We start from the raw sequence: 20,237 nt of genomic DNA on the forward strand, positions 1-20,237 counted from the left end.
TGACTGTATAACTTTTGTCTATTTCTAGTCTATGTTCTGGTGCCCAGTCTATGAAGTTGCAATGCAGGAATTAGACATGTGTTTAGATTTTCATTATATTGTTACTGTAGTACACGATTTTCACATATTTTGTCTTTTAATCTCATTTCTATGGGTTTTATATTTTTCTTCCCTGTAATTGTTATTTCTTCCAAATAATCGATTTTTTCCAGTTTTGCCGTCTTCTTCTTCTATTTCAGATTTTTTGTATGTTTTTTGTTCCTTTGTTATGCTTTCTTTAAATTCGTGTGTTGTAATTTTGTTTTTATTTCTTCTTTCTATTCTTAATTCTTGCCTTATTCTGCTCAGATTTTCTCTAAGCATGATGTGGAGCTGACTTTCTGAAATGGACCACTTGTCCCTGCCAGTGAAGCCCAGGGTGTGTGCGCCCCAGCTTTCAAGGGAATGTCCGTGGTTAGAGTTATCTCTGGTTGAGAGAGACGAGGACAGAAATGGTATCCTGAACACAGACTTTGTCGAGTTCACAAGCCACTTGTAATGATCTTTGTACAGGCCTCGGGACCATGAGCCACTTGGAGGAAGATCGCAAACAGGATCAACGGGAGAGGTACCAAGACTGAAATAGCCTGAGACGAAGCCTTGCAAATGGAGTTACGTACATTGTCGAGGCCATGTGTTCCAGAGGTACTTGGACAGCTCGTGCCTCAATTTGTCTGTGTGAGAGGCATCCGTGGACAGCCTGGTGAGAGCCTGGAAACTGTCTGGAGGTAGGCAGGCCCTGGTCGCCCGGAGTCGAGTGTGGCTCCAATATATCTGGACCTGTTTAGATGTAGATTGGGGTAAGATTGGATTTCCTCCTCATTGATCATCAGTCACAGCGACTGTAGGAGAGACAGAGCAAGCCAAAATATCCTGATTGCTTCCGGGAGATGGAGCAGTAAGGAGCCAGTTGTCTAGGTATGGAAGACCAAAATTCCCTGGGAGCCTTCAGCTTGCTGACTTTAGGGTTGTCAGGGGAGCTGTACCTTGAAAGCAGACTCCTGATAGCCCTCAGAAGACTTCAGCCTCCCTGGAAAGCCTTCAGTTTTGCTGATTGGGGCATGTCGGGGAGCTGTGCCTTCAAAAGTGGCTCCTAACAGCCCTTGAAAACCTCCGCCTCCCTGGGAAGCCTTCAGCCCAGCTGATTTTGGGTGTGTGTCGGGGGAGCTGTGCCTTCAATTTACTAATTGAACTGTGATGCTAGATTAATAACATCGTGTGAGGTCTGGAAGATTCTCTGAGTAAGGAACCAGCATATGTGGTCGGGCCCAATTTGGGAGCGGGGATTGAAGTTGTGCAGGGAACACGAAGTATGGCAGTAACAGAGTGCAGGTTTATTACAAAGAAGGTGGGATTGATGTTTGAAAGTGATCAGTTCACTCTGTTCCCCAAAATGGTTTGGAGAGCTTACCAATCATATCACAAAACCTTACCTTGCTCTCTGCAATGCCAGGTCGGTTTTAAAATACGATTCACATCATCTATGACCTTCTCTTAGAAGAAGAGGCCGACCTGGCTTGCTTTACTGAGACCTGGCTGGCAGAGGATAGCTCTGTCACTGGGGCACAGGACTCCCCGCCAGGTACTCTGTTATCGAGTAGGTAAGGGGAAGTGGGTGAGGAGCAGAGTGACTTTGGTTCACAAAAACAACCTTACCTTGACCAGGATACCTGTCCAGAAAATGGTCCACTTCGAGTGTATGTACCTAAGCTGAAGACAAGGATGTAGCCGGGGGGGGGGTTTGGGGTGGTCGGAACCCCCCCTCAGGTTCTTGGGGCATTCAAGCTCCTTCCTCCCCCTCCCTCCATTAAAACCAGGCGAGGGAGGGAACAGAGGAAAGACAAAACAAAAGTTCCTCTTTTCCCTCTCCGTGGCTTTAAGGAGGGGGGAGGGGGGGGAGGGAGGAGGGAAGAGAGGGAGGGGGAGTGGGAGAGAGACAGAGAGAGAGAGAGGGGAGAGAGGGAATCCTATGATTCGCTTTCGTTCTTCAGGTCCTGCTTCCTCCTCCTCCTCCTCCCCCCCTTCTCCTAAGGGAGAACTGAAGAAAAGAAGGAAAAGGTGACTTCTACTTTTAGCTGTATATCCATGTACAATATAATAATATAATAATTAATAATATAATATAATAATAATAATAATAATAATATATCCCTTACCCCAAGTGTTGAGGATTAGATGTATTTTGGATTTTGGAGTTTTTCAGATTTGGGTATATTTTTACCGTATTATGTCTAATGGGTATATTATCTGGGGATGGGATCCATGTATGTTTCCTATGCATCTCATAGACATAGACTGAAGGTAATTTATGCACTATATTTATAAATAATGTTGTGCTGTGCTGTATACTGAGCTTCAGCAAAACCCTGAGACCACTATGCCTTGTATAATTCAATATTCAGTCATTGATCTAAACCTTCAGGATTCCAAGTTCCGAGTTTGTGAGTGGGGGTCAGACCAGATGCTCCAGGGTCAGTTTTGGGTTTTGGAATAATTTAGGTTTCAGAAGTCCAGAGAAAGGAGACTCAGGCTCTACTCTGGACTTTTCTCCTGAGAAAGGACTCAGGTTTTCAAAACAGTCATTCTGGATTTTTGCAACAACAAAAAAGAGGTGGGTCGTGATGCAAAAGGCAAGAGGCTTCCTTCCAGCCTTTTTTTCTCTTTTTTAAAAGACAAATGAATAAAATAAAGTTAGCTGGCCCTTTTTCAGCATGTCAATGGGGGATGCTTTGATGGAGGTTCCTGCATGGCCGAATGGGGTTGGACTGGAGAGCCCTTCGTGGGGTCTCTTCTAACTCTATGTTTTATGATTAATTAATATATGGAATCAATCTAAGATGTGAATCATGGCTGTGGAGTCCTATGCCCTGCTCCAGGCAATGCTAGACTGCAGGCCCATCATCCAGCAGCACCACAGACTGATGGGAACTGCAGTCTAATAAGGCTGCACACTGCAGAAATAATCCAGTTTGACACTGCTTTAATGCTATGGAAAACCTGTGATTTCCTGACAAAGAATGCTAAATGTCTCACAAACTACATATCCAGATATTGTTGTTGTTGTTATTTTCTATATCCCGCCTTTCTCCCAATTACAGACTCAAGGTGGGTGATTTTTCCATAGCATTAATCTATAGTATATCTTTCTACAATGCAGATGGACCCCTCCATTACCTAATAATTGTTGAGGATGCTTTGACTGGGAGTTCCTGCATGGCAGATGGGGTTGGACTGGATCAGGCCCTCTTCGGGTCTCTTCTAACTCTATGATTCCATGATTCTGTAGCACTCTGAGCCTACTGTGATTTTAATGTTTTTAAATGTTAAAGGTATAAAGTCTTATTGTAAGCCAGCACTGATGGACTATTGCACTATAATTTTTATTGATTGATTTTATACCCTGCTTTTCTCCCAAAATAGGTTCTCTTAAAAGGGGTTTGTTTATATAAAAAGAAGGAACGTTATAATGGCTTGGAATTAAAAATTATGATAGACAGATAGATAGATAGATAGATAGATAGATAGATAGATAGATAGATAGTAGTAGGTCTTGGAATTAAAAGGTGTGTATGTGTGGTGTGTTTGTCTCAAAATTAAAAATCCCTCTTGAGTGGGAATGAAATGTGTGGATGCAGGCCTGGGTTCGTAGTCAGCTCAGATGTTGGATACAGTGTCTCAAGCATGAGCAGAGTGCCTCTGAGCATGAACAGAGTGGCTGCCGCTCATTGCTTGAGCAGCTTCACTTGCTTTATCGGCTGAATTTATCTGATGTAACACCTTCAGAGGAGGACTCAGTTTGCATCTGCACTGAAATAAATCCAGTTTGATGCCACTTTAATTGCCCTTTGCTCCATGTTGTGAAATGCTGGGTTTGTAGTTTTGTTTTGGCACCTGCAGATGACTCAACTACAGTTCCCAAGATTCCATTGCACGAAGCCATAACGGAAGTTAAAGTGGTGCCATCAAGGTGTCGCGGGTAAACGCTCGACCCTGTTTTTGTTGTTTGGGGGGGACTCTTAGCCTCTCAAAATGGTGGCACTTAGTCTTGACCCCCCCCCCTTCCCAAAATCCTGGCTACATCTTGCTGAAGCCAAAGATAGTTTAGGAATTCTGTTAGCATACCGCCCACCCCGTTGTCTAACAGACTTCTTAACCGAGCTGACACAACTGATCTCAGAGTTGTCGTTGAGGTCACCCAGATTTTTAATTCCGGGCAACTTCAACATCCCACTCAAGACCAGTTTGTCAAACTTATCAGGTGCAGCTCGGGAGTTCATGGAATTCATGACAAACATGGGCCTATCCCACTTGGTCAAAAAGCCTACTCATTATGCAGGTCATACACTCGATGCTGTCTTCAGTATGGAACAGGAATATCTGTGGGTGGAGGTAATAAAAACCTCCACATTGTCATGGATGGATAATTTCCTGATCAAGACTTAACCCGACAATGACCTGCTGCGTTTCATTTAACAACTACTTTGCAGATAAAATCTCTCAGATAAGAGATGTACTTGGACGTCAGAGTTATAGCAGAATGAACTGATAAGGTGCCCAGCAACTCCGCTGATGTGGTTATACTGGATCAATTTGAATCTGTAGGTACTGATGATGTGGACAAGCTCCTTGGTAGAGTGAGGAAAACAACTTGCCCTCTAGACCCTTGCCCTTCGTGGCTGGCCGGCCGGGGGGGGGGGTGATGCCTTGAGGATGTTCCTTAGGGAAGGCCATGTTCCATGTTGTTTGAAGGAAGCGGCAGTTAGGCCACTCCTAAAGAAACCTTCCCTTGACCTCCTATGAAGAACTACAGGCCAGTCTCTACCGTTTTTGAGCAAAGTGATCGAGAGGGCGGTTGCTCTTCAACTCCAAGCTGTCTTGGAGGAAACTGGTTATCTTCATCCATTTCAAACTGGCTTTAGGACGAGATTTGAGGATGAGACTGCCATGGTCATCAGCTTCGTCTGAGCACTGACAGGGATAGTGTGACCCTGTCAGTACTTCTGGACCTCTCAGCGGTGTTTGACACTATAGATCATGACATGACAGTTTCCGGGCCCAGTACAAGGTGTTGGTGATTACCTATAAAGTCTTAAATGGCTTGGGTACAACCTATCTTCAGGACCACCTCCTTCCATATAATCCACCCCACACACTGAGATCCTCTATCGCTGCCAGATTGTGGAACGGCCTGCCAGACGAGATCCGTCATATTACCCTAAATAGCTTTTTAAAAGTTATAAAGATGGATCTCTTCCGGCAGGCCTTTCGTGAATAGTTCCTCGGCCACTAAAAGGAAAATCTAACTGTTGAACTCCAACCTCACTACAGTCACGATTTATTGTTTTTTATATTATTTTTAAGTATGTTTTAATTCTTATATTGTTTAATTGTATTTTAATGGGAGGATTGAGGGATTTGGATTATATGTTTTTGAATCTTTTAAAGCTGCCCAGATTGCATCTTGTAGAGGGGCAGGATATAAATTATTATTAATAATAATATTAATATTGATGGAGGTAGGCCACGACAGGGGCCATGCACTTGGTAAAAACTCTCAGTGATGTGGATTGTCCAAACAGAAGGACCCTGTATGGCTACATCTTGGTCCCGATGGCAAAGGAGAGCAATCTTCAATAATCCTGCCGGATTCCGATCTGGAAGTAGGCATCTTTGAGATCGAGCTACAAAGCAATGTTCCTTCTGTAAAAGTGTCAAAATAGAGGCAAGTGTTACCATACAAAATTGACAGTAAACGATACAGGTATTTAGTTGTCATAAGTCCATAATAGGCCTAAGGCCAGAGTCCCTCTTAGGAACTGTGAAATAACAGTAAAAGAAACAGGAATGGCTTGAGCAGGATTTACAGGCTCAATAGTGCCCTTCTATAACAACGTGCACACTTCATTGAGTAGGTTGTCTGAGAGCTTGTGCTGGAAAGAACAGCTTTGATGTTCAAAAAGCCAACTCAGGCCCGAAGGAGTAATTCTGTATAAATCTTCAATTTTGCGTGTTGTGGAGGCAATGGTGGCTGGTGTCAACCAAGATCTTTGTGCTATCTTCTTTAATGAGGGAAGATAGGAGTGGACGATGGAACTGGGACAGTCCCGTGAATTCTGCGTTCAATGAGGTCGAGCGCAGCCTCATCTGTACAGGAGACTTCTAGCTCCAGTGTGTTGGCCATGCATTTCATGTGGTCGGTGAAGGAGGTGACATCATTCGTTGGGGATGCAGGGTCAAGATCGGCCAAACCTCTCCACATTCGAGGCCGGGCTCTGGGTCCTGGAGCATGATCTCCGGAGAGAATGTACCGAACACAGAGAGTTCTCTGGGGTCCTGGGCCAAGGCCTATGAGCCAATAACTTTCCATGAGGAGGTGGTGGTGGAGGAGGTGTTGGGGTGGATGCGCTGATCACCTGAGGTTCAGTTGGACAGGAGGGAGCTTCATTCTAAGGCCCTCAAGGTCCACAGGTAAGAAAAATCGGAATCTAAAGTGGACGATCTGTTCCACTTCAAGATCTCAGCCCGGGTAGGCTTGGAAGTCTCGGTATGGACTGATACCATTGGTACTAAGGCACCTGGGTCAACATCCAAGGTTGCAGATGGAACGGGAACAAGAAGACTTCTTATGGCTCTATTTTGGTGCCAGCGAGAGAGAATGAGCCTGTTTTGAGGCTGACTGATCAGAGGACTTACCCTTCTTGTGGTGAGAGGATTTATCCTCTGTGTGCTTCCATTTCAAAGATCTCTTGTTGCCATCATGGTCTTTATTGGACCTGGAAGCTTTCTCCTTCGGGGATTTGTCCTTGGTCTTGGAGGACACATCTCTTGCCTTGTCAGATGACTTAGGATTTGTTTTTTTCTTACCAGAATGCAGTTTTCGAGAGCCCTCCAAAGCCAGGGCAGAAGCCGGTCTCAGTGCCTGCTCCCAAAGCACAGCCTTTTAACTTCAGGTCTCTATTCTTCAAGGCCTGCACAGTCATGGATTAACAATGGGAGCAATTCTTAGGATTGTGGGATTCCCCTAGGCACAGCAAACAAGAATCATGACAATCTGACGTGGAGATTTTAGCCTCACTTTTGTTGCACTTTTTAAAAGAAGCTGTCTTCTTCATGGTTGATGAAAAATCGTAGTCAGACAGGCCTAGTGGTTGGGCAATGAGCAATGACGTCTGGGGGGGGGGGGGTATCTGGGGAGTGGTCAAATGAGCTGAGTGAAGCCAAACAATTCCAACAGAGAGTGGTTAACAAGCCAAATGGTCAGAAAAATCCAAAATATCTGGTCAATAGAACTACAGCGATTTTGAGCAAAGTTCCTTCTAGCTGCTTAGTGCTGCATACGAAGGGTACTGGAGAAAGAGCAGGAACACCAGGGACTTTATAGGGATGGGCAGAGCTACCACCAAAAAGTTGTAAACAGAGTTTTGCCCAGTGATTCTAGAAGTTACTGAGCTGAACAGCGCAACCGCAGATTAACCTATTTGAAGACGAAGAATAAATGCAGATATGTATTATGAATGTGTGATCTCTTAAAATTGTTAACTTGAAATGTACAAGGAATGAATACCCTCCCAAAAAAAAATCTTCCATTACTTACAGAAATTAAAATATGTTGTTTTGTGCTTCCAAGAAATGGGAATAAAACAAAAAGATGCTAGACATTTAAAATGTGTGAGATTTCAGCCTCTAAATTTTAAAAAAGAGGGTTAGTTTTATATGTTAATTTGAAATATTAAATGATGAAGGACACTTTATTGTAGTTCAAATGAATTATAATGGACAGAAGACAGCATTAGTAGGATCATAAATAATAATAAATAATATTAATAAATAATAATATGGATAATAAAGGAAAATTTTATTTAAAAAATTATGGCTGAAATCAATAGAATCTAAATCAATAATTATGATGGGTGACTGGAACGATGTTATCAACCCAAAAATAGACATATTATTGGGGGAGTGGGGGGTGGAATTAGAGAAACTCAAGGGAAATTACCTAAATAATTTTTTGAATTAATAGATTTGATGGTACTAAAAGATTCACGGAAAGCCAAATATAATGATACTAAAGATTACACCCTTTTCTCAAATAGGCACAAATCCTGGTGAATACTAGATATGTTTATGATTTCATCAACATGATGTACAAAGATTGATAAAATTAACATACTTCTCAAAATAATGTCGGATCATAACGCTGTATCATTATTTGTAATAAAGAGCAACAAAATATATAATTGGAGATGAATGACTTAATGCTAAAAGATGAAAAATTACAAAAATTAGAGAAAATATATAAAAAAATTCCAACTAAAAATAAAGAAGTTTCCACTCAAATAATCTGGGATGCCTCAAAAGCAGTAATATGAGGCTTATTTATACAAAAAGCAGTGGAAATATAGAAGGGGGGAACAGAAACATTTGACAAATTAAGTAAAGAATTAAAAGAAAGAAAAGAGTATTAAAAAGAAAGCCAAAAAATATGGAAGTGGAACAAGAAATTAAATTTATACAAAAAACAAACTTCTATTCTTACAATAGAAGAAATAGGGGAAAATGAAATAAAAATTCTTTGAAATGGCAAATAAACCAGGAAAATTACTGTCTTATAAATTTAAAAAGGGAAAGGGGAAAAAGGACTATCACAAAAATTAAAGCAGGAGAAAAATTATTGGTGAATCAATTTAAGAATCCAGAGACTGAAAATGATAAAATAATAAAATATCAAGAAAAACAAAATATTAATAAATTAACAAAGGAACAAAGAAAGGATCTAGTAACACTGGAAGAAGTGTCAGAAGCTATCAGAAAAAACAAATCTGGGAAATCACCAGGACCAGATGGCTTTGTCAATGAGTATTATAAAATCTTTGAGAAACAATTACTACCTCCACTACAAAAGCAGTGAACGAGATATTAAACAGGAATATACCTCAAACATGGATTCAGGCAAATATAACATTAATTCCAAAAGAAAATAAAGGTTTGACAGATCCTAAAAATTATAGACTAATTTCATTACTCAATTCAGAATATAAATTATTGGCAGCTATACTGGCAGAAAGGTTGAAAAAAATTTTAATTGGATACATGATGATCAAAGTGGCTTTGATTAAAGATATTAGAAACACTAAATTTAATAGAATTCCATAAAAAACATAGATAAAAATTGGCCTTGATTTTTACTGTTGTGGAGAAGGTTTTTGACAAGATTAACTAGGAATTCATGTTTGAGGTATTTTTAAAAATGGAGATAGGGAGCAACTTTTTAAAATGGATTGAAATGAAATGATATGAAAAATTGAAGGTGGACAAATAATTTAATAATCACTATATAAGAAAAACGCTATTACGCATCTGGTTAAAATATAAAACACAGTGGTGTAATAAAATACCAGATTTTACTGACAAATGAGGCATTATTCCAAAGAGAAAAATTACATGAACAAAGATGGTTTGCATATGCCAAAATCATCAAATTGCACCAAGATAAAAGAGAAATTAAAACACAAGAAGAATTATTACAAGAAGGTTACAGTAGTAATTGGTTTACATACCAACAATTAAAAGAAAGATTCCAGATGGATATAAAACTAAGTGGAATAGATGCAGTAGATGTAGGATTTAAAAAAAATTATAGACTTCTGGGATGGCATGGCGGATGTGGAGATCATCGTCTGAGTCGCTCCGAATGATGTCCGCTCACTGCAGGGACTAGCCTCGTTCCAGAGGCAATCAGAATGGGGGTTTGCTCCCCCTAGTAAAGGGGAAGACTGAGGGGCCCTCAGCCAGGATCGGGGACGACCCCAGCGCACCCCAAACCTATGAGTGAGAAGATCGAGGGAAACGCAGGGAGTCCAGTCTGGTCACAGAGGGCAAGCCATTCAGTGACTTGCCATTCAGGCTGTAGTGTTGCCGCCACTTGCATGATAGAAAGAATGAACCAGAGAAGAAAATAATCGCAGTAAATGTAACCAGTGAATTACTCCCTAAAAAGGATACAAATCTCTCTCTCCTGAATAATTATCATGACAATAGTACGAACACAGACAACAGTGTAAAAAAGAGGGGGAAAAGAGGCCATCTAAGATCTATATAACTGAAGAACTTAAATTGAAATATATCGCACTATTTGTACTTTTTGATCATTGGACTGTTTGTTTTGGACTGCTTGTTTGGACTGCAGAAAATCAGCCATTAAATTTGAAGAAACGGATCCCTATTAAGGACAAAATTGGGATACAAATTGCCACATTTGGGGAGAAGACCAAAGGACAAGAGGATATTGGGGACTAAATTTGAATTTAGACTTGGATAGATTCTACCTTCTAAAATTTGGACTAGTATTTGTTATGGACTATTTCTGGGCTAATTGGACAAATAACCTAACTTCTGAAAAAACAGTTGGAATCCTATATAAATTAAATCCTATTATAAATTAAATTAAAGAAGAAAAAACATACAATTTACCAGCAAAAATAACAACTCAATAGACTGTGAATATTTATAATCTATTTCCAAAGATTGTTGAAGAATTGGACATTTCAAATTCTGTTCAGGAGTTAGATTTAAGTAAATAACTATTGGGGATTGCTGTAAGAATCTTGCATTATTGACTTATTGGAAAATATTTAACAAATAGGTGGGTTTGTGATACATTTGCATTTTCAAATAATTATTGAATATTTTAACATTTTTGCTTAACTGTCTAACTGATTAATTGTTTGAAAACTATCAAGACACTGTTTAATTAATCAAAGTTACAGGGATAAAGTGACTAGAAGAAGGGGAAAGAGAAAAGGGAATGACCTTGGGAATGCTGACTAATACAAGATAAAACAGCAGAATATACAAGGATGTTATCTTGTTTAGTCTAGTTTACAAAACTAGAAGCAGCTGAAAAGTAGTAGAGTGGGATAACTTTTTGAGAGGCTTTTTTTACTTTGTTGATAGAATTTGGATTACTGGTATTCTCTGTCTCTATATTTGTTTCCTTTCTTGGTATTAGTATCCATCCTTCCCTCTATTTTTGTATGTTGCTATTATTATTATTATTATTATTATTATTATTATTATTATTATTGCACCATAAATCTACAGGGCGCTGTACAAAACCAAGTAAAATCAAGAATATAAAAGCCTGCCTATGGCGTACAATCTAAAAGTTAAAGCAACAAATTAAAAACATCATATGAAACAAGTTAAAACAGCAATATCCACTATTGAGTCAAGCATTTGAACAACCAGGACACAATCACAGACTAGTTGACATAAGTGACCAGTGTTATTACATCATTAACATTTATACAGACTATTAGATTTAATTTAGATTCTGGATAATGAAGTGAGGAGAAAGTAAAGGGAAAAGAAGAAAGAAAGAGAGAGAGAGAATAAAAATTTTAAAAAACAGAAAAGAGGTGAAATAGTTCTAGGAAATCCAGGTATTCTTCTCTCTTTGTTTTTTGAAATTTTGAAATTTTAATATTGAGTATCTTTGAAAAATTGGAAATAGGTGTAACATATCTAATATTTCATCTTTGATGAAATTCTAAACTGGTTGGGAAAGATCTTATTGGTAGGAGTATATTGCCCACAAGAAAATAAAGCAAAATTCTATGAAGACCTAAACAAAAAATTGCTGGATTTTGATTATGACAATATCATGGTATTGGGAGACTTTAATGGAGTAATCAATCCTAAGCTAGATAGGAAATCAGTAAAGAAAATAAAAGAAAAACAAGGTAAATTGCTACAAACCTTTTTATTAATATTATTATTATTATTAATTTTATTTTTATACCGCTATTCCTTGGAGATCAGTTTAATGATAGATCAAAGATTTATGGAGAGACTTATATGACAAAACAGAAGTATATACATTTTACTCAGATAGTCATAAGTCCCTAGCAAGGATAGATCTTTTTCTAGTAAGTAAATCATTATTAAAAGAGATTAAAAGTCTAGAAATTTTACTGAGATTGATCTCCAGTCATAACCCTCAAGTCTTAAAACTTTCAAAGAACTCGAGAGAAAAAATTATTGGAAATTAAACGAAAAGTTACTAAAAGATCCAGAAATAGTAGAAAAGACCAAAAAAAAACTGATTACATTTTTTTAAAAGAAAATACAACCAAAGACTCTAGAATTGGAATAATTTGGGATGCTTTTAAAGCTGTAATAAGGGGTTTTTTTCAATTCAACAGAACGCTATTTTCCAAAAGAAATAAAGACAAAAATTGAAGACATTGAATGATTTGATTAAAATAAAAGAAGAAGCACTGAAATTAAACCCGGGGGATAAAACAGTTTTGAAAGATATCAAAGTGATTAAAAAACAAGTATCTCTAGAATTAATTACAGAAATAGAACAGAAATTGAAAAAATTAAAACAATACAGTTTTGAATACTCAAATAAAATGGGAAAGTGGTTTGCATCTCAGAATTTGAAAGAAAACTGGTACAAATTATTTTACAAATGGTATATATCCCCAGATAAAATAGCTAGAATTTATAAAAACTCTCCTAATAATTGTTGGAAGTGCAAAGAATCACCCAGAATTTGCAGATGACACAAAATTGGAAAGGGTGACTAACTCATTGGAAAACAGGAAAAGAATTGAAAAGGATAATAAACTGGACAGAAAACAGTAAAGAGAAATTCAGTAGACACAAATGCAAAATTCTACATTTACCCCACAAAACCCAAATGCACAGGTATAGGATATGGGATACATGGCTCAGTGGTACTACATACAAAAACAACCATGAGATAATGTTGAACCTGAGCCAGCAGTGTAATGCTACAGCAAAGATGTGAATGCTGTTTTAGCTTGCATTAATAGAAATATGGTTTCCAAATCACAAGATATAATAGTCCTACCATATTCTGCACTGGTTAGGTTCATCTGGAATACTGTATTCAGTTCTAGGTGCCTCGTTTTAAGAAGGATGTAGACAAGTTGTAGCAGATTAACAGAAGGGTAACAATGATGGTAAGAAGTATGAAGAATCAAACATATGAGGAAAGGTTGAAGGAGCTGGGAAAATTCAGCTTGGTGAAGAGAAGACTGAACGGTGACATGACTGCTCAAAGGCTGACAGAAAGGAAAAGGCAAGCTTTTTCTCTGCTGCTCCAGAGGGTAAGATCAGGACCAATGGTTTGAAGTTAGGGGGGGGGGTAGATTTTGATTGAACATTAGAAGGAACTTCTTGACAGTGAGAGTGGTGGGATCTCCTTCTCTGGACATTTTGAAAAAAGAGTCTGGAAATCTACCTGTTTTGGATGCTTTACCTGGACATCCTGCACTGACAGGGGGTTGGACTCAATAGCCCATGAAGTCCTTTTCATCTTTATGACTTTATAACTCATATTTTAAGTTCCCTTTAATTCACTGAGACTACAGTAATGTTCCTGTAAACATGGTTATAAGGACTCAGGGATATCAGGGTTCAAATATCATGGAAACCTTGGTGACCTTGGGTATATCACACTGTCAGCCTCAGAGAAAGGCAATGGCAATCCATGCTCTGAACAAATCTTATCATGAAGACTCTGTAATAGATCTTAGGGTCACCATAAGTTGGAAATGACAGAAAGGCACACAACAATGAATATGGATATAACAAGACAGGCTGTTACACATAAAAGAAAGTAAAATTTTTATTGAAAAACCTAGACTTATTCTTAGCCCTAAAAGCTCACCAAAAAGCAACAGGAACAGGGTCACCCAAGCCCCAATTTTCTGATCCCAGTTCCCTCTAAGAAACAACAAAGAGACAAAATGTAATGTTAACATTATTCATATTTAACTATATACTCACAGTTTAACTGAACACTCAAATTACAATACTAGATCCTCTTTGGCTTGATGTTCTGCTCACTACTTTTAGGTATAAGCAACTATGGCAATATTTATTTTAAGAGTTAAATCTATTTGATAAATAATACAGTCTCTAAATCTGAAGAAGCTCAAAGATTCTCATAAATTACTGTTAAACAAACCTATTCACCCAGATGATCTCAAAAAGGCAATATTTAAGCTGAGACAGGATAAGAGTCCAGGCCCAGATGGCTTCTCAGGTGACTTTTACAAATTGTTATTTAACCAAATTTCAACCCTATTTTATTGCCCTTTTAAACACCATTCTTAATAATGCTCCTGTGCCAACAAATTGGCATAGAACCCGAATAATTCCATTCCCACAAAATCAAAGACGAATGTCCAGAAACTAAATCTTTCCATCTTCTTGCATTCCTTAATCAAGATGCAAAAATATTTACCTCTATTATGGCCTCCAGAATAAATGAGTTTATTTTGGAATACATTGATCCTGACCAAGTGGGCTTCATGCCGGGCAGACACCTAGCAGACCCAGTCCACAGGGTACTCAGTATCATCCACCATTCCAACCAGTCAAAGATTCCTCTAACCTTACTTTCGCTTGATGCTTTGAAAGCCTTTGACAGGTTCGAATAGCCATTTCCTTTGTGGGTCTTCAAAGGAATGGATTTGGAGATTGCTTCACAGAAGCACTTTGCCTTATCTATGAGAAATCTGAGGTGATAGTGTTGGTTAATGGCCTTGATTCAACATCTTTTGCATTTTCCAGGAGCACCAGACAAGGATGCCCATTGTCACCCCTCCTATTTGCACTGACAATAGAGTCCTTGGCTAACATGATTTAGCACAATGCTGCTATCACTGGCCTCTGCATCATCAACCAACACCATATGCTGAGGATCTTTTGATCTTTTTATCATGCCCAGAATGATTATTTCTGTCTCTAAAAAGGACAATTTAGTCCTTTGGTAGTTATTCAGGTCTAAAACTTTAATAAATCCACATTAATGGCTCTAAACACAGCAAAAATCCTGGCAGGACCTAATGGGCTTGCAACTTCGTCCCTCAGGTTTTTCTATTTGAGAATAATCATGACGAAAGACACCCAGCAGCTCATACCCCAAAATTTTAACCCAATAGACACATGGATACTACATAAATCTAAAGAATTGAAAGCTTTAAATCTTTCCATCCTTGGCAGGATTGCATTAGACAAGATGTTCATGATCCCTTGACTCTTTTTCCTGTTTCAAACAATCCCACTGACTCCTCCCCCATCGAGATTCAAGAAATGGCAAAATTAATTGATCAATTTATTTTCAATAAAAAGAGACCTAGATTTCCCAAATCCACTAGACACATCACTTCCAAGAACGGTGGTCTGGCAGTCCCAGATATTGCACTATATTTCCAGGCTTTCCAACTCAGCCAAACTATTCAGTTAATTAAGGACACCAGTGCTAGCAGATGGATAAATCTAGAAGTTTATAATATGAAGTCCACTGAATTTACTTGCCTCTACACCAAAACTTCAAAACAGAAATTTGGTAGATTATCTAATCCATTTTTATCTAGCTCTCTACTCATCTGCCATAAATGGAAACGCATACTAGCTCTGGACCATTCCCCCATTAAACCTTTATTTTATTTTATTTTATTTTATTTTATTTTATTTTATTTTATTTTATTTTATTGCATCCTCTTTGCCACTTAGATGATCACTTCCCACTAGTAAGGTTATTGAGAAGATGTGGAGTCTACTGCACCTTAGACTTGTTCTCTGGTGGTTTACCACAACCCACGACTACCATAAAAAAATTCTCTACAATAAATTAACATTATCTGTTTCAAGTACAGTACATCAAACTGCTTCCTTTGCATCACACCTAGGCTCAGCAGAATCTCCATGTCCACTCTCCTTTTTTGAAAACTTTTGTTTGTACTCTACATCTCATACTAAAGGGGTGGTGGCAGTTATCTACAAACTTTGATTACATGTATGGGAAAAGCCAACACATTTTGGCAAGGAGAATTGAAAGCCACAATTTCAGGCACTGCATGGGGTCATATTTGGTCTTCAACCCCATACAAATCCCGTTCAGTGAGGGAGAATCTGTGAGGGAGAATACTTTGAAAACCATTCATAGGTGGCATCTCACATCTGTAACACTGTCTAAAATGGTTAAAACGCTCTCTCCAGATTGCTGGAAGGGTTATAAATCTATAGGCTCTTATATGCATATGTGGATTGAATGCCCTAAAGTGAGAAAATTCTGGGATGCAGTTCTTTATCAAATTTCATGTATCACTGATCAAACTGTAAATTTCTATCCAATTTTGCTTTTGCTTTCTATACAGTCAGCCCTTTCCTTACGTGCGGAATCTGTTCTGGACACCACCACTACCACCACCACATATGCCCGCATGCCATTGAAAACAATGGGGTGCATGCACCATTCATTTAATTGTACCGCGGCTTCAGCATAAGCTGAAAGCCGCATAAGGGAAGTCTGCATATGGTGCAGGCTGACTGTATTTATTAAAAGTAATTCTAACTTAAAACATAGCAAACTGATAATTTTTCTTATTACTGCTGACAGAGTAGAAGTAGCCAAATATTGTAAATCAGGTGACCTCTCCATTGAGAACTGGTGGTCTAGAATTTGGGGTATGGGATTGATGGAGAAACTGTCTGCTACAACAAGGTTTTGCATTGGACACAAAAGGACTGACACATTTCAAGAAGACTGAATATTAATTGACTATGTTAATCATCACTCCCACTGGATCGAACATCCTGCTTCACAGATGGATCTTTGGATGGACATTCTACACCCTGACAAACCAGACTCTCTGGCTCTTCCTGAAAAAAAAATTTTTTTTTATTCTGCTGCAGAATAACTATTCATCAGATACATAATCTTGGCCCTTGTAGTTAGCTGTTGTTGTCACTGTTCTACAGACTTTATGTGTTTTATTGTAAAAACGCAATAAAAATTTAATTAGAAAAAATGCTAGCACCATACAATTACTGTTGTTCCTCTAAGGCTGTCTTGCTCAATATATTACTTTCTTAAATTATTTCTAATACACACTACAGAGATATCAAAACTGAAAAATAAATTATAAGTAATGCTAATTGGAGAAGCAATATTCTTACGTTTCTATTTAGAAGAGAAAATATAATTTGAACAGTTTGCTGTATTTTCTAATTCATTCTTTAGAAAAGATTATTCTTCAAATTTACCTTAAGATACTGTAGACCCGGCAAGATGCAGCTTTTGCACTTAGCATTATCAAGTTATAAATCAGCCTGACTATACTTTCTGGGAAATACACACAAAAGAACAATTAAATAATATTTTACAGTTATATGACTTTATAAAGTACATGTTAGGAAGAATTGTGTCATTTGTTGAAATTTGGTTAATTTTTTCAGGGGATAAAATTAATTTGCTGGCAACTGTTCTAGGAAATTACCATATACATATACTCAACTATAGGTCGATCTCATGTATAAGTCGAGGGCAGGTTTTGGGGCCAAAATTATGGATTTTGATATGGCCCTTGGATACTTTGAGGGTAAAATTTAGGGGCATGTAATGAAGGATGTAAAGGACAAAGCAAAGAAATACAATACCAAAAAACCTACAGGCATAGTATTTGTGTTCATACTAAATGCTGGATGGATAAGAGTATAGAGTGCGTCCAGATCAGATCAAACTTTTTCGTTAACCAAGGGATAGTTATATATACATATATGAGTTAAAGTACAGTACTTATATTGACCTGTGGATAAGTCGACTCAGGTTTTTTGGGTCAATTTTTAACTTAAATTTCTAGACTTATACATGAGTATATACAGCAGAAAAAAATTGAATTAGTTTAATTTTTGCTGAATCGCAATTTATAGAGTTCCAAAGAATACCTCTACCAAATTAGAAAATTCTGCAGCATCCTGATCCAACACACTCACACCTTTTTTTCTTTTCGTTTCTTTTTCTTTCTTTAAATTTTTTTGTCTAAGAATGCCAGTCATTCCGTTGCAGGGATGCAATAACATGTTTTATCCTTTCCCTGGTCTTTTAAAGGTCTTTTAAAAAAAACCTAAAGTGGCTAAATGGTCAGTTCCTGTTTTGAAAAATGTTCCTTACAAACCTTTAATAGGTGGCACAAAAACTTTGTTATTAATTTGTGTTGTTGAGGGCTGACTTGTGAAGAACAGGTTGCATACCTTAACTGTGGTTCTTTGAGTGCTTATCTGTGAACTCACATACTGGGGTGTTCCGCCTCTGCTATACAAGCTATCCACAATTGGAGATGGGAGCTTTGAGGTGGGAGTGTCATTCAACAAAACAAAAAAGGTTGTAAAACCCCCAAATTTATTATACAACGTTTAACAAACCTTTACCCACACTCATGAGATCAGAAGTTTATTTCAAACTGGAGAGTAAGACAGCCCTACCAAAGGCGGCATCTGATCTGGCCCTGGTGTCCAGCCTATAGTGGGAAATAAAAGTTAATGGCTGGGACTAGACAGCAACTCTGCAAAGATCCTCTAGAGAAACACCAGTCAGAAATGTTGAAAAGGCAACTATCATCCATATAGAATGGGCCTCAATTAGAGGAAGATATTCTTTCTTCACTCATAGGCCAGATAGATTGTCAAGGCTACCCAACTCAAGAAATGCTGTGGCAGTACTGGTCCACCCAATTTAAAAGTGGAGTAGCACACAAAGAGCCTAGTCATATGCCTCGAAGGCGGCATATTGTTTGTGTAGGAAGCAACAGCTCTTCACACATCTAGAGCACTAGGAAGGGACCACAAGGGTCATCCAGTCCAACCCCTTCCTATGCAGGAACTCTCAGTCAAAGCATCCCCGATAGATGGCCATCCAGCCTCTGTAGAAAGACCTCCAAGGAGGAAGACTTCACCACATTCCAAGGAAGTGTGTTCCAGGGTCCTCCTAATGTTGAGGTGGAATCTCTTTTCCTGCACTTTGCATCCATTGTTCCATGTCCTGTTCTCTGGAGCAGCAGAAAACATGCTTGCTCCCTTCTCAATATGGCATCCCTTTAAGTATTTAAACAGGGCTATCATATCACCACTTAACCTTATCTTCTCCAGGCTAAACATCCTGAGCTCCCTAAGTCGTTCCTCATAGGGCATGGTTTCAAGACCATTCACCATTTTAGTTGCCCTCCTTTGGACACGCTCCAGTTTCTCAATATCCTTTTTGAATTGTGGTGCCCAGAACTGGACACAGTATTCCAGGCGGGGCCTGACCAAAGCAGAATATAGTGGCACTATTATTTCTCTTGACCTAGACAGTATACTACTATTGATGCAGCCTAAAATCGTATTGGCCATTTTAGCTGCCACATCACACTGTTGACTCACATTCAACTTGTGATCTACCTGAACTCCTAGATCCCTTTCACATGTAGTCTCATTCAGCCAGGTGTCCCCCAGCCTATATCAATGCATTTCGTTTTTCCACCCTAAGTGCAGTACCTTACATTTCTCCATGTTGAAATTCATTTTGTTAGCTTTGGCCCAGCTTCCTAGCCAATTCAGGTCATTTTGAATTTTGATCCTGTCCTCTGAGGTATTAGCTACTCCTCCTAATTTGGTGTCATCTGCAAATTTGATAAGTATGCCCCCAATTCTGTCATCCAAGTCACTAATAAAAATGTTGAATAGCACTGAGCCCAGGACAAACCCTGTGGTTTCCCACTGGTCACTTCTCTCCAGGATGAAAAGAAGCCATTGTTGAGTACCCTTTGGGTTTCCACGGTCAACCAATTACTAATCCATGTAACAGTTACTTTGTCTAGCCCACATTTTACCAGCCTGTTTGCAAGAATGTAATGGGGAACCTTGTCAAAGGTCTTAATGAAATCAAAATATACAGTCCACCCTTCTCTTACGCAGGGGATCTGTTCTGGACTCCTCCCCCAGCATAAGAGAAAAAACACGGATGCTCAAGCCCCATTCAAACGAATGGGGCTTGTGCCCACAACGGCCCAGAGATGGCGCGTGGGGCGCATGCCACAGGAGCACGCCCCATTCATGCGAATGGGATGCGCCGCCCCTTGCGTCCCACGCACTCCCGCAAGCTTTGAGCATAACGTGGGCGCACTGTACTATATCTACAGCATTCCCTTCATCTACCAAGCTGGTAATTTTATCAAAAAAAGAGATCAGATTAGTCTGGCATGACTTGTTTTTCTGAAATACATGTTGACTTTTTGTGATTATGGAATTTCCTTCTAGATGTTCACAGACTCTCTGTTTAATGATCTGCTCTAGAATTTTCCTGGTATTGACGTCAGACTAACTGGGCGATAATTGTT

General features: G+C 38.8%; 1 protein-coding gene across 7 annotated transcripts in view; it reads right to left on the bottom strand.

The window, feature by feature from the left end:
- The window catches only part of SUN3 (Sad1 and UNC84 domain containing 3), a 140,502-nt gene that overhangs the window by 83,579 nt on the left and 36,686 nt on the right, over positions 1–20,237 (bottom strand). For 3 of the 7 annotated variants that reach the window (XM_042476927.1, XM_042476928.1, XM_042476926.1), the window contains exons 4-5: positions 17,128–17,206; positions 13,742–13,797 (exon numbers count right to left, since the gene is read on the bottom strand). The exons of the other annotated variants lie outside the window; for them this stretch is intronic. In XM_042476927.1, coding sequence (XP_042332861.1) covers positions 13,742–13,797; positions 17,128–17,206 — 135 coding nt within the window. The remainder of the gene's footprint in view (positions 1–13,741; positions 13,798–17,127; positions 17,207–20,237) is intronic. 7 annotated transcript variants of the gene reach the window in all.

This window comes from Sceloporus undulatus, chromosome 6, assembly GCF_019175285.1.
Source record: "Sceloporus undulatus isolate JIND9_A2432 ecotype Alabama chromosome 6, SceUnd_v1.1, whole genome shotgun sequence".
Classification (NCBI taxonomy): Eukaryota; Metazoa; Chordata; class Lepidosauria; order Squamata; family Phrynosomatidae; genus Sceloporus; species Sceloporus undulatus.